This window comes from Lutra lutra, chromosome 2 (assembly GCF_902655055.1).
Source record: "Lutra lutra chromosome 2, mLutLut1.2, whole genome shotgun sequence".
In the NCBI taxonomy this organism is placed as follows: domain Eukaryota; kingdom Metazoa; phylum Chordata; class Mammalia; order Carnivora; family Mustelidae; genus Lutra; species Lutra lutra.
The window spans coordinates 62,208,288-62,223,234 of record NC_062279.1 but is presented as its reverse complement, the minus strand read 5'-3'; the positions used below and the strand labels follow the sequence as shown (position 1 = coordinate 62,223,234).

General features: G+C 44.9%; 1 protein-coding gene across 1 annotated transcript in view; it reads left to right on the top strand.

The window, feature by feature from the left end:
• The window catches only part of ZNF827 (zinc finger protein 827), a 165,220-nt gene that overhangs the window by 81,193 nt on the left and 69,080 nt on the right, over positions 1-14,947 (top strand). The window contains exons 6-8 of the mRNA XM_047717575.1: positions 7,258-7,492; positions 7,731-7,734; positions 9,858-9,919. Coding sequence (XP_047573531.1) covers positions 7,258-7,492; positions 7,731-7,734; positions 9,858-9,919 — 301 coding nt within the window. The remainder of the gene's footprint in view (positions 1-7,257; positions 7,493-7,730; positions 7,735-9,857; positions 9,920-14,947) is intronic.

Here is a 14,947-nt window from a genome sequence, read left to right as displayed (position 1 = left end):
CTCCCATCTAAGAGTAGAGGTACCCGGTCCGCCCCATCCCGCTGCTTTCTACTCCCCTTGCCTTGGATCTTACCACGTTCTCTGGAGTCAGATGCCCCTCAGTCTGTGTGTGTCACCGGTGACTCCCCTCTTGCTGCCCACAGCCATCCCGCCCTCCACTTCCTGCAGGAATGCTAAGTACTTAGCCAAAACAGATCTGAAAATGCCTCTCCCCTCCGTTATTTCTCTACCAGCCGACTTTTCTATTTTACCTACTCCTGTTGAGAGCGTCTCCCAAACCTCAAGGCTTAGAAGTCATGGAATTATTTTTTTCATCACGCTACCCCTGGCCGTGCACAAACTTTCTTCGTAATTCCTCTCACATTGGTCTTTTCATTCTTCCTTCAGACTCCTAGCCAGGCACTTCCAGTTCCTCCCCATTCAACCTCTAGAATATCCTGTGAATCTTCTATCCCCCTGACCTTTCGTTCAGGCCCTCAGCGTCTCCTTGCTTGGATTACCACCATAAGCTCCTAACAACTGCCCCCATTTCCACTTCCTCCTGGGCCTTCCAAGTGCCACTGCCAGGTTGGCCTTCTGAAGTGCAACCTGATCGCGCTCCTCCCCTGGGCAAACCTCCCAAACGCTGGCTCCTCGCTCGCCCCCATTCTGTCCGGGCTTCCGGGCCCCCCGCCGAAGATTCCAGGTTCTTCCCCTACTTACCTCTCCAGTTTTCTTTCTCTGGAGTATAGTATGACTGTCTTTGTTAAACGGTTGTTCAGTAGAGGAGTTGGCTTCAGGTTCCAGTGTGAAGAATTTTAAGGGAAAAAAAGGAAAGGGAGAAAGAAAGGGAGGGAGAGTGGGAGGGGGGAAGAGGAGAGAAGGAAAGAAAGGTAGGAAGGGGTGGCAGGAGAGGGAGGGAAGGAGGGAAAGAAGGGGAGGGAGGGAGGGAGGAAGGAAAGGGAAGGGATGGGAAGGAGGAGGTGGGGTGGGGGGAGAGAACAGGAAGGAGGAAGGAAGGAAGCCAGGAGGGAGGAAGAGGAAGAAAGGGAAGGGAAAAGGAGAGGGGGGGAGGGAGGGAAGGGAAGGAGAAAGGATGGAAACTCTGTCCTGGAGTCAGAAAATAGAAAGGTGGTTGCTATGGTATTCCCACTATTGTGGGGAAAAAAGGGGAATGGGGAGTTAGTGTTGAAGGAGTAGGGAAGATGAAAAATTCTGGAGATGGATGATGATGATGGTACAACAATGTGGATGTACTTAATGCCACTGAACTTGACACTTAAAAATAACTAAAGTGGTAATTTTTACCACACACACTACTCTTGGACCTCTTGGCCAAACTGAGAGTATAAAAGTGAGTGGAAATTGAAGATGCGGGTGAGGGGATCTTGGAGACAACTGTGCTGTGCTGCCCACACCGCAGGGTGGCAGGGACGAGGGAAGGGGTACCAGCCTCACTCCAAATCTAGAGAGCACAGCTTAAGGGACACCCCCTGGGGCGTTTGTCATGTGTTTTCCTCAGGTGGGGAGCCTTGTGCACTGGCATTCCATGTCTGCCTTGGGAAAGCGAGAGGGTGGGAAATGGCCCGCTGCTTTGGGGACTTGGTGCATGAGAGATGCTGCTGTGTGGTGGGGAAGGGGTCGGGGACTGAGCTTGCCCTCTTTGTCCTATCAAGTACAGAGGCAGCTGTCAACCCTGGCCCCACTGTAGACCATTTTCACCCAGAAGGGCTGGCCTGGGTATGGCCTTCAGTGCCTTCCAGTGGGGCCGCCTAGACCATTGGTGGTTGCACAATGACAAAATGGGATGGACAGGTGGATTCTTAGGGCAGTGGAGGGAATAAGAGACCGCAGACAAGAGGGAGTTCAGCCACATAAAGGGATCTTTAGGGGAAAGATCACTTCAAAGCTATAGGCCTCAGGGTGCCTGGGTGGCTCAGTGGGTTAAAGACTCTGCCTTTGGCTCAGTCATGATCCCAGGGACCTGGGATAGAGCCCCGCATCGGGCTCTCTGCTCAGCGGGGAGCCTGCTTCCCTTCCTCTCTCTGCCTGCCTCTCTGCCTACTTGTGGTCTCTGTCTGTCAAATAAATAAATAAAATCTTTAAAGAAAAAAAAAGCTATAGGTCTCTGAAGAGCCCACACTTGAATCCCATGAGAGAAACACCTGCTGGTCTAAATAGGATGAAACCATTCTAGAATGGGATGGCAGAGAGCTTTCCATCCTCTCTCCCCACTTCTCCTCTAGTCTTTTCTAGATCTGGAAAGACAGCTAGTGTGCTGGGGAGAAGGCAACAAGAGAGGGAGAAGAGCTGATGTGATTCCCTCCCCCACAAAAGGCTACCTGTAGATCCTTCCAGGGAGGGGCAAGGACTCCCCTCCCAGGAGGTGGAACTGTAGACTAACAAATGGATTGGAACTTCTGGATTCTGAATCAAGACCATTTTGCTGTTTAGAGGACTGTAAGGTTTTGTATTATCTAAGAATTAATCAGGTTATGGGGCCTGAGTTTTCACCCAGGGACAGGAGAGGAACTCTTCCTACAGGGTAGGCTTAATGAGACAGTGGAAGACAGAAGTTGAGCTGCTTTTATGATTATACCTCGTGAGTCTTGCTTACTCAGGGTGCCATTTCCATCTCTTGATTCGGGCCCTCCAGCCAACACAGCCGACGTGATATTCCCCAAACACCCCAGGCAGAGTACAATTCCACCTTTGTGCTTGGGTTCCCGGTCTTCCTTGACTCCTCTTCCCACACTGCATTTTAATTTTACCTCTTTTACTAGAGGGCTGTTCTTACTCGTCTGATCACTCATGTAGATTTAAAGTGCTTGAGAGCAAGAGCCATGTCATCTTTGTCTCTGTTTCCCATATCTCCTCCGTCATAGTACATAGTACCTAGTAGACACAGTACATAGTACATAGTACCTAGTAGACATTTTTCAAATGGTACGATGACCAAATGACTGATGAATGAAATAATACTAATTGATCATTACTTATGTGTACTGTGTTTGTGAAAGTGGAAAAGACCGCATTATGACATTCTCATGGCTTTTTCCCCTGCGGTTGCCAAGCAAGTTTGAATCGGACTTCTCTGATTTGCAAACCCACTCTTGCAATGCTACCAGGCATACACAGTGTTCTAAATGCTTCTAAAAGAGGAAATAATCATCTTTTTTATGGGCAGATGTAGTCATTTTTTATTTTCTAAAAACGTAAGTAAATGGCGGAATATCCGTATTGATCATAGAAAAATTACAAGATACAAATGAGCATTGCAACAAACAGTTACCTACAACCCACCTCCCAGGCATAGCCTTACTGTTAACACTGTCTCTCATCTTTTTCCACGTGCCAGTTTTTTTTCTCGGAATAGCAGTATAGGCCACTTGGGGTAAAATTAGTATTTGTCCTGTTATTTTAGGAAGAGATTCTAAAAGGATTTATGATATGTGTAAGAGGGAAGGTGATGGGAAAGGGTAGACCCTGGATAATAGACATGTCCCTGGTTTGGGAGTCAAAGTGAGTAACGATTGAGTAAAAAGATTAATTCAACCACTGTGTTGTCAGGACACCTTAGGCAAAGGCGAGAGAGGACGGGTAGGATCTCTGGCTGACTTAGGATCTGTTCCTAAATCAGCCTGTCTCCTGCCTCCTAGGCCAGCCTGTCCAAGGCACCAGGCTGAGATGGTGATTAATATGGGAGGGAGCCTTAAGCTAAAGAGGAGCTTTTCTTTCTTATTTGCCTTGGGTTCTGACTAAATTTGGGAAAAGGGGGTTGAAAACTGAAGTGTGGCAAAAACTCTACAGCGGGGGTTTTCCGTTGGGAGATTTTGCCCCCAGAGAATATTGGCAACATCTGGAGTTATTCATGGTTGTCACAGCTGGAGGATGAGTGCTACTGAAACCAGTAGGTGGAACCCGGAGATGTTGCCAACCATCCTACAACACACAGCACAGCCTCCCCAAGTAAGAAGGATCTGGGCCCAGATGTCAGCAGGGCTGGGGTTAAGAATCCCTGCTTTAACAACAACAACAACAACAAAAGGCAAGAGAACAGTTGGCAAATATTTTCTATATATTTCTTATATTATGTCTCACTTGCCCATTGAGAGATGTCAGCTTGAAAGCTCTGTGAGTCTGGAGTCTATCAGGTGGATTAAAATGCTAGAGGTTTTTATCATTAATCAGCCTTTTGTGCATTCGTGAAAGGTCAAGAGTTGTCCTAAGAAAGGGCAGAAAGCCCTTCATGTAAATCATACTTGAAGTTATCCCAAGAAGCTTTCAAAACCTGATACCATTTAAGCCAGTGGTACCCATAGCCAGATGTTTTTTTAACCCAGGGACAAAGCTGGGGAAAGGAGATGGAAAAAGAGTAAGATACTGGAGCTTCTTTCTAGCTTTGCTCTTCGTAGCAGTGAGATTTTTGTGGAATTAAGTGACTCCTTTTCTAGTATATTTTTGTGTTTGTCTTCAAGCCTTGGAATGACTTGCAGGGTTCAGAGACATCATTACATACCTGTGTCACTGACCCCACTGTTTATTTTCCAAACATTACGTACTTCGAGGGAGCACAGAGGGGGAAGTGTGTGTTGTGACTGCACCTATGGGTGAGGTGGCTAGAGCTCATGGTGGCTCTCAGGTCATCAGATCCCTAAGAGGTGGTAAGGGGTGCAGTTCGTACTCCAGAAACAGTCAGGCGGACTACAGATCGAGGCAAAGAAGCTAGGCGTGTGACTTTCAAAGCTTCATAGTCTTTTCTTTTCTTTCTTTTCTTTTAAACATGATTGAATCAACTTGGTTTTTGTGAGCCTCACAGATACGTGGAGAAACAACCAGCTTGGGCAGGAGTTGGGAAAGGGGGAAGGGATCTAAATTAAATATAACAGTTGCTTGGCAATTTAGTTGCTGACAAAAAAACAAGTCATTTACTCTGAAAACCATGTGTAATACGTCGGGAAGGAGAAAAGAACAATTAGCCCACTTCTTACGTAGCCTTTATTGACAACACTATATTAATTGTAATTATTCAATTGAAAGTGCTCTTCCGTCTTCTTTACTACAGCTCAATAAACGGCACATGTACTTGGCTTTCACCCTGTCTCATGCCTTTGTAAGGAACGTCTCGTTCTCTCTAGCCGTCCAGCTTACAGCAGGGAGGTTACCCTTTCACATCTGTCCCACCTGCTTCCTACTGCTTCTTCTTGCTATATCCATCCATCCATCACAATTACCACAAACTTTGTAACCTAAAGAACAGAAATGTATTCCCTTGCAGCCTGGAGGCAAGAAGTCCGAAATCTGAAGGTTCTAGGGGAGCCCCTTTCCTTACCTCTCCCAGTTTCTGGTGGCTCTAGGAAATCCTTAACTTGTGGCCACCATGACTCTAATTTCTTGTATTGCTCCCATCATTGTGCTATTAACAGAATCCATTGACTGGGGTGGCTTATTACGACAAAAATGTATTTCTCACAGATCTGAAGGCTGGCAAGTCTGAAATCAAAGAGCCCAAACATTTGCTGTCTGGGCATTCTCTAGGGTCTTTTTTTATAGGGCCACTAATATGTACATGAGGGCTCCATCCTCATGACTATCGCCTCAAATACTGTCACACTGGGTATGGAGTTTCACTGTATTAATTTTGGGGCAGAGGGTGGAACACATATTCAGTCCAGAGCACTGTTTTCACGTGCCCTTCCAGTGTCTCATCCTTATCTTCCTATTTGAAGGACCTTATTATTGGTTTTAGGGGCTTACCTGGGTAATCTAGAATGATCTCATCTTGAGATCCTTAACTGAATCACATGTGCAAATACACTTTTTCCAAATAAGGTGACATTCACCTTATGTCCTTATGACCTATTTATGTCCTGGGGTTAGGACATAGGCAGAATTTGAGGGGTCACCCCTCAACCCACTAAAAAACCCTCTTTTTTTCTTTCCCAGAATGCTGAGTATACTATAGTTACTAATAAATGCTTATTGATTTGAACGTGTGCTCATTTCAAAGTGGCCCAATTAATGGCTGGGCTAATTGCCCCACCTTGTTTCAAAGAGGCTCTGTCATTAGCACTACAGAATGCACGGACATAAAAAACAGTCCGACTTGGCAAGGCGAATATGTGTTTCCGACTAAAGATCTAATAGTCACACCTAAAGCAAAAACAGTCAGTAAATTGAACCATTATTATAACCTGTAAGATTGCTGTTTTTCTAAGTGTTGGTCCTTGGGCTGCAATTAACTTCCTAGGTGGTCTTGAGGATTACTAGCTCCCAGCAAGGTATGAATGTCTCAGTTGAATCGACCCTGTTTACCCTTTATTAATTTCGGTGCCCTAGAAGAGAGAGAGAAGAAAACTGTCCGGGCTTTAAAAATAGAGGGAGACAATTGTCATATTAAAATGTTTGCTTTGATTGGATTCGCTGAAATGAGTAAGTCGTTTCAGGGACAGACGTTCACCATGTTCTCTGTTACTTCTAGAAGCAGTATAGCAGGCAGGATGGAACACATGGGGGTGTGGCCGGGAGACCCTGGTCACCGGACCCCGAGTGCTAGATTCGGAGGACCTGGCTGGGCCTGGTTCTGCGGGTGCAGGTGTGGCCTTGGGCAAGCCACTTACTCTCTCTGGGCTTCTGTTCCCTACCTTTCAGGAAACCATGTGGGCTGAGCTAGCAGTTTTTCAGTCTGTATGTCGTGTGCTGTGGTGCTTGTCTCACTTGCTCCCAGAAACAATCCCAGTGGGTTCTTTCTGTGATTAGAAACTGGGTTTGAGGGGCGCCTGGGTGGCTCAGTGGGTTAAGCCGCTGCCTTCGGCTCAGGTCATGATCTCAGGGTCCTGGGATCGAGTCCCGCATCGGGCTCTCTGCTTGACAGGGAGCCTGCTTCCCTCTCTCTCTCCTCTCTCTCTCTCCGCCTGCCTGCCTCTCTGTCTACTTGTGATCTCTCTCTGTCAAATAAATAATAAATAAAATCTTTAAAAAAAAAAAAAAAAAAAGAAACTGGGTTTGATGGGGCGCCTGGGTGGCTCAGTGGGTTAAAGCCTCTGCCTTCGGCTCAGGTCATGATCCCAGGGTCCTGGGATCGAGCCCCGCATCGGGCTCTCTGCTCAGCAGGGACCCTGCTTCCTCCTCTCTCTCTGCCTGCTTCTCTGCCTACTTGTGATCTCTGTCAAATAAATAAATAAAATCTTAGCGGGGGGGGGGGAGAAAAGAAACTGGGTTTGGTTCAAAATTTTAAAACCGTGGTGTTCTGGTTTCTCCTCCTTCACCTCCTTGCAGCGGAGAGCTACAAGGAGACTCAGATGGTGAAGATTAAAGAGGAGCCCATGGAGGTCGACATCCAGGACTCGCATGTCTCGGTATCACCCAGCCGGAATGTTGGCTATAGCACTTTAATCGGGCGAGAGAAAACCGAACCCTTACAGAAGATGCCAGAGGGCAGAGTGCCCCCAGAGAGAAACCTCTTCAGTCAGGACATCTCTGTGAAGATGGCTTCCGAGCTTCTCTTTCAACTGTCAGGTACATTTCTGTGCAGAAAAATGTCAATAATTGGGAATAATTGGAAGGAAAGCCACTCTAACAAAGTAAAAACACCCGCATTATAGAATTTCTCAGGCAGAAATCAATTTTGTTACTTTAACATGCATACTGCCACTCAAAGTAACAGTGAATAAAATGTTGCCAAGTGGAACTCCTGCCAAACTTTCTTTAATAAATAGTTAAGAATCACTTGAAATTAGAACTCTATTCAGTTCCGTGCAAATGATCCCTGTTGACTAGGCTAAACATCTCACCTCCACTTTTGCTTAGGCAGTTGATCTGATTAACAGCCTCTTGTTTTTTTTTTCCCGAATGTTCAAAAGATAAACTTCCATTTACTCCAACAGTGACTGAATTACCATGAATTCCAAATTAGTGCAGTTTGAATTAAGATTGTACTGTATCTTGCCAAAAAAAAAAAAATCAAGAAAAGGGAGTAGATGAAAATGTGAGGACTCTTTCCAGCTATCCCCTTGCAGAGCGTTTTTCTTTAAACCGATCGTTTCTACTTTGAATATTTGGAATTCACAGGTGTAGGAATTACCAGCTCAGCTAAGTGTCCTGATAAAACAGTTGATGGTCCTCTTGGTTACCTTTGTTAACTCTTTCAAGCTGCATAGTGTTGGTCCTGAACAATTTAACATGCTGTTATTATTTGAACATGATTGAGATTGAAGATATAGACACGCACAAGATTCAGATTCATTGAAATACACAGAGCTTGTCCACACTCAAGCATTGGCCTCTGTATAGAAGTTCATGCATCAGTAGAGTTTGTTACGAATGTTTGAGAAACTCTGTTTCGTTACGGATAGCATATTCAAAACACCACGAGATGCCTCATTATTTAAGTATTCACTTGCTTCCCTGCTAAGAAAAATATCAGGGAGAAGCTAGAATCTGCATACCATCATGATAGCTCACCTTGTTGTTGGCCTGGTGACACACGCCAGAGCTTGAAACTATCGGTTGGTCCCGGAAATGGTGGCCTCCTCCTTCTCAAACAGGGATTCTTCTTTGTGCAAAGCCTTGCAGTAATGGAAATAGTTAATTCCATAAACTTCACAGGACACGTGGATCCTCCCAAGTTCCCCAAAGCTCCAAATTCTACAAGATGCTTTTCTTTTTTTTTTTTTTTAAACAAGTTGAAAGCATATCTCAAACAACATAACTTTGAAAATGACTTAGCAGTTACAATTTGCAAAAGTGAGGCCAGTGTGTGGTTCTTTTCAGAAAGTCTCTGTCTCTCCCAGTACATTATCACTGTCTGCTATCAGTGACAAACTTTGTGTCTGAGAGTTCTCACCCGGGCACTGTCACTTACTCCCTGGGTGACCTCAAGCAAGTTTTTTAGCCCCGATTTCCTGCTCTCTGAAAGAATACTGCCTCTGAATCCAAATCCAGCCTCGTTGTCATTGTCTAGTGCACAGAAGGTGAGCATCTACACCAACTTGCGCGTAGCCATTCAGACTAGTATTACAAGTATTAGGTGGATGTTGTAAGTCTTTCGTTTTTCCAAATTATCTGTTTAAATTTGTTCAAAAATCCTAAGATTGGGATTTTTATTTGCTCTGCCATGGAAACCTGAAACCCTCGTTGAGCTGGCCAGGTTTCTCTGCTTGCTGAAGCCGTTGAGGGGCTGTGACAGTCAGGGCAGAATCCTCCCATTTGAACTGGATTGGGAAGGCCGGAGTTCAACTCTTGTGTTCTTGAAAGCTAATTAAATAATTCCTGACAGCTGGTAGATACAGACCTCAAGACAGAAAAGGGAGGGTTTACCTCTGCTAGTCTAATGATATTTTTTTGTCCCTGGTGACATTATCAGAATAAGTGCTCGATGACTGCAGAACCCAGAGGTCTTATGGCTGTTTTTATATCCCCTCTCACAAAGGGGCCTGACAATACAGAATGCTTAAAGGTTGTCATCAAAGTCAGAAGCGGAACAGTTGCAACAACTGCAATTTTTCATGCTGAATCAGAGGAAAGCAGAAATTTTCAGCTGGGGAAACATGTAGTAGGAATAACGGGTTCTGGCGCTCATCTCTCTGTGTGTATGTGTGCTTATTAAGGCCTCATTAAAATCAGACAACACACTTGAAGTTTGTCAGTGACTGTTTCCCTTTGATTGGTTTTACTAAGATATTTTGTGGATGCTGTCTATATGCTTTTAATGATTGTCTTTACGAATAAGACAGGGAGGGTTTGAATATTTACAAAGGAAACCAAAAGAAAACCACAAGAGAGAAAAAGAAACGTTGAGGGAGTTTCTGTTTAAGCCTTAGAGACACAAATTGAGTAAGAACGACCTACAAGGGATGTTTCATTCTTTCTTCTTACAGAAAAAAGTGAGCAAAGAGCACAATCACACAAAAGAAAACACCATTCGGACACCACCAGGTAGGCCATTTTGGGAAGGGGGGGTCCCCTCAGAGTACCCCCTGTGTGGGCCATCAGGCCCCGATCACCGTGGTGCATTGTTCCCAAACTCTTTTCTCCCGCTGGGTTCAAAGGAGTCATGCCTTTTGCCCCCAGTTTGTTAGAAATTTAGTGGAAATATACAGAAAGCACAGCGCCAAGGGGGAAGACCACTAATATTTATCAACCATCTAATAGATGTTACTGGCTGGAGAATTTTCCAGATGTTTTTTGTTTTTGTTTTTTACTCCTTATAATACTTTTGTGAAGTAGGTCATATTATTATTCTCTTTGCAGAAGTTTTTTGACTTGGAGTTTAAGCGGGTGGCACAGCTGGGATCGGGGGCTGGGTCCGTATCTCAGAAAGGCTTCACCCAGTCAGGAGACCAAGGTTCTTACTGCAGCTGTATTCCTAAGTAGCTCTGCAGGTGTGGACAGATCACTGGTCACCAAGGATATCCCAGCTTTTACCTCACAGCATTGTTAGGAGGGGAGAACATTTTCAAGCGAGAGAAAAATGCTTCAAAAGGCTGCAGGAAGACCTTTGTCATTAACAGCTGTAAATAAGGATGCTGTGCATTTGCCAAAGGCAGTTTGAGGAGGTCAGCCAAGTGGGCTGCCCATCCGTTAGCCAGATGAAAGGAGGAGGACCAGCCGTGCCACCACTCATCCCCAGCCTGAAAGGCCATCCCGACCCCAACTGTGCTCCACTAGCGCATACCCCACCACTGTGAGAAAGGAACCCCAGGGGAGATAGGGGCTCTAGCTTTCAAGGACCGTCCCCCACCCTCAGACCCCCCTCTTCAGTCCCTGGGTTAGCCCCAGAGGCGGGCTTTACCAGGTGAAATAGGAACAGGGAGAACGAGATGTGAGCTCCCAAGAAGGCTTTCAGTCAAGGAACTAAGCTTTCTCGAGCAAACGTAGATTCTTCCTGATGGGAACAGTTGACTGGTTTGGTGTTTTTAGTTCTTGCAACAAAGGATAAATGATGTTTTTCTCTTTTGAGGTGGTATGAGTCGACCTCAGAGCATCATCAGGCATGTGCTCATCTGAACCTTAACCTGAGTTTGTTTTTTCCTTTTTAATTCTATGAATTGGAATTTAGGGGTATCAAATGTCAAACAGTAATTAGAACAGAGCCAGCTGGCCTCACATGAAGTTTGTATAGTACTAGGAAAACGAAACCTGCTGTAACGACGGAACAGAAAAGGGGCACAGCCTTGTCTTTGTGTATTAAGTACACAGTTGGAAAATGGGTCTTTCAATCTGGGCTGCACATTGTTTAGGGAAATGGGTCTGGGGGCTGGGAGGGCTACTTGTCTATTAAGTTGGATGCCCGAATAGGAGATGTTACTTGCTGCGGATTCCAGTGGACCTTCCACATGTCATCTTAAGACTGTTTAGTATCTATGCTTGCGGCCATGGCTGTAAACCCACGAAGTTGTCCTGATTGGGAGACAATGAAAGACAGCAGACTAAAAATAATCAATGTTCATTTTAATTGCTTCCATAGGTTTGTTGAAGTGTCACGAGTCAGGTTCCTTAGAAGCTGAGCCCGAGACAAGGATTCCTGGGAAGGGACTCTATGAGGGAGTGCTCTCAGAGGACCCTGCTGGGAAATGAAGGTGGCAGGAGAGGGAAGGGGACATCGTGGAGCAAGGACGTAGTTTTCGCTGGGTTCCAGCTTTAGCTTGATCCCACAGAGAATTCTGGAGCATGAATTACACCACAGTGTAAAGCCTGCCTAGAGGCAAGGGGGCCAGCTCTTTGGACCTCCATGCTGTTCACTAGCTTCGGGTCACCCCCAGCAGGGGATGTGGAACTCCTCGTTGTAGAGGGCTCCAAGGGTGATGGCAGTCCCCCCTCGCCGTTCACAGCCAGCACGGCCAGCCACTTGCTCGCATCGCTCACTTGCTCTCTCTCGTGGGGAGCCCACTAATGAAGTAAAGGAGTTCTGGGCAGGACCCGACAGCACCCCATGTGGGCTTTCTGCTAGATCTTTAAGATCACATCATAATATGTACATAACAGAAGGTATGCTGCAAAGGCATGTTATTTTATGCTTTTCAGGTGTTCTCTGGGAAGACTAAGAGGAGGTTTGAACTAGCCCCAAATGAGTGAAATGTATCTCACAGCCTAAATTGCCTTGGCTAGAGCTAGAACATATTATAGGATAGAAGAGAATTTTTTTTAGCCATTTGGCAAAAATGAGGCAATCTTTAAATTCTTTTCTTGCTGGGAGAGTATGAGTAAGAAGAAATCCAAATCAGATCTTTGCCCAAAGCAGAGGAAGAGGTGCTTGCCGAGAGCCCCCCACATGGTAAGCATTTATCAAGCAGGGTTACAGAATTCTGGGTTTATTCTCCTTCTATAGAATCCTTGGTGTGTTTTTATTCCTTTGAGTAGGAACCTGTTCAATTAGACTCTCCTCAAACAGATCTCTTTTTACCTTCTCACCTCATTACTTTGGGTGGAATAGAATCAAGCATCTTTGTGCCAAGAAATCCTCCTTAACCTCAATTAACTGATGGCAGGGATGGGGGAAAAAATGCCAGCTCCCTCTCTTATTCGATTCCTGTTTTAGAAGGAACTCTTATTCTGTACGCATAAGGTCAGCTCATGGGGGTTACTTTTTAAGGTAGGATTTGCAATACTTTTCAAAAAAAATGACCTCAAGCCTCCAAATTTCCTTATCTCTGGATCTCTAGGTACTTAGTGGGATCTTCTTCTGGGTCCAGAAGAATCTGGCTGTCCAGAACAGTGGCTTGTGATTGCAGTCAAGTTCAGAATCTGCCATGTTTGAGAGTTGCTGGGTATACTGAAAATAGTTTAATTCTGAAGGGCGGTCCTTGGTACACTGACCGTAGCACAGTACAGAGGGTCAGGCTCTCCAGATGCCAGGGGGTACCTGAGCTCCTCCACTCAGTGAGATCTCCTGGCCCTAGAGTCTGGATGTCTAGGGCGCCAAGAGCAGAGAAGAGATGTGCAGTCCTGGAAGAAGGCAGCTGATTCTCTTTCCCTGTCCTGTATAAACCCACAACTTTCTCCACAGTTGTTTGTCAATTTTGGTCTCAGACTCTCATTCTAACCACAAGAACTAAGGAGAAGTGTAGCAGCCTAGGAAGAAACACTGTAGCTTGGCATTCCACTATGTGCTTAACCAAGGAGAGAAGACATGGGGTGCAGATGTCCATGCCTGGGCACCAAGGGAGCATGAAGCTTGGGAATGTGTGTACAGCCCACCATCCCTCATATTCCACCATATCCCATACGGGCTGATAGTTGTGCCTCCCTCCTCTTCAGATCCTTTCCACTGGCATTTCTGCTGTTTGTTAATATCTCTATTATAAGATGGGCAGATAGGGAGAGAGAAAATGATGTTAGACAGCATTCCTTGTTAGCAATTAAAAAAAAAAAGTTTAGGTGAGGCTAAAGGTTGAAACGGGGAACTAGCAAGTTTATGGGTCATTGGCTCTCTACCTCGTTTAAAAAAAAATAATAAACTCAGTGGAAAATTTCAAACATATACAACAGTAGAGAAAGTACCCATCACTCATTTGAACAATGATCATCTCGTGACCCTTATTGAAAGGTCTCCTCCTTTCGTTCCCCCTCCCCCTGAATTATTTTAAAGCAAATCCCAGACATCATTTTAAGAACATGTTTGAGAGTGCTTTTTCTTTCACCCCAAGAACTGAGACCCAGCTGCTTAATTAGTATCATCTTCCCAAAAGTAAAGGAGGAAAACAGTCTACCGGAGTGCACCGTGTAGCCAGGCATAGAAATCATCTACTTACCAGCTGAAATGATTGGGTCATGTGGTCCTGCTCACCAATGCCTTGACCTTAACCCCTCCACCCTTTTTGTGCCCTCCTAGGGGCACCTCCACTGAATTAGTCCTTTAGTTGGAACTTCACTGCAAATGCTAAAACAGCAGTTCTTTTGCCTGTTTAACCTCAGAGTCTAGCAAATTCAATCTAAGTGTTAAGAAGGCTGTGCATCTCCTTTGAGATAGTGTGTGGACGGAGCGTTCTTAATGCCTTCTAACCTGATAAATGAGATGAGGAGACAGTCCAGCCAGACCCAGGGAGAACAGAAGGACTGAACACTTAAGAGACGAATAAAATCCCGATTTTTTATTTCCTTTCCTAGCACATGCCTAGATTCTGCAGGGAATAGATAACCAGCTAATATGATCATTTGTTGATGAAATATATGAGGCATGATATCATAACCAGATCCCAAAGTTTAATGGAAGAAAAAGAAGATCTACATCTCTGACATGGACCATCACCCCACCAGATGCTGGATAAGATCGAAATAGGAAAAATGAACCCTAGAGTAAGAATCAGATAGCTCCTGGCAGGTGAATTGGACATGCTCAGTGTTGCGTAACACCATGAACGTCAAACAGTGGCCGCCAAGATCCTCTCTTGGTTATTTGTTCTCTCTTTTACCCATTAATAATTCAGTGTCCTGGGGATATAAGATTGCAGGCCTTAAGAAAAACTTCTCACACCTGGCTTGCTTTATTCCAAAAGTAAGGAAGTGTTTACCCGAATCATCCTTTTCCCCATTACAAGACAAAAAGCAGAAGTGGGAACATCGGAGAAAGGTAGACTTGGATCACGCCATGCCAACCAACATTTAATTTGTCCATCTTCAGAACTTGGAATGTGGACTCTTTGTTATGATTTAGATAATGGCACTTACAGTGCTCACTAAAAGACATATGCACTGGGAAGTGTCCAATATAGAATTTTTCTATGTGGTCATTTGGATGCATGTCCTTAAATATTTACAATTCAGTAATAGAACTTGCACACATTGGAAAATCATCAATTTGTACAATTTCCTCTTTCATTTTTTGGAAGGCCAAAGAGAATAATGCTCTATTACCTTAAAAAGTAAAACATTACTTACAAAGGAACATTGGGTTAGACAAAAGCAATTAAGAAATAAACAAGAAAGGGAGCACATGAAATTGGTGATTTTTGAGTAGCTCTCCACATTT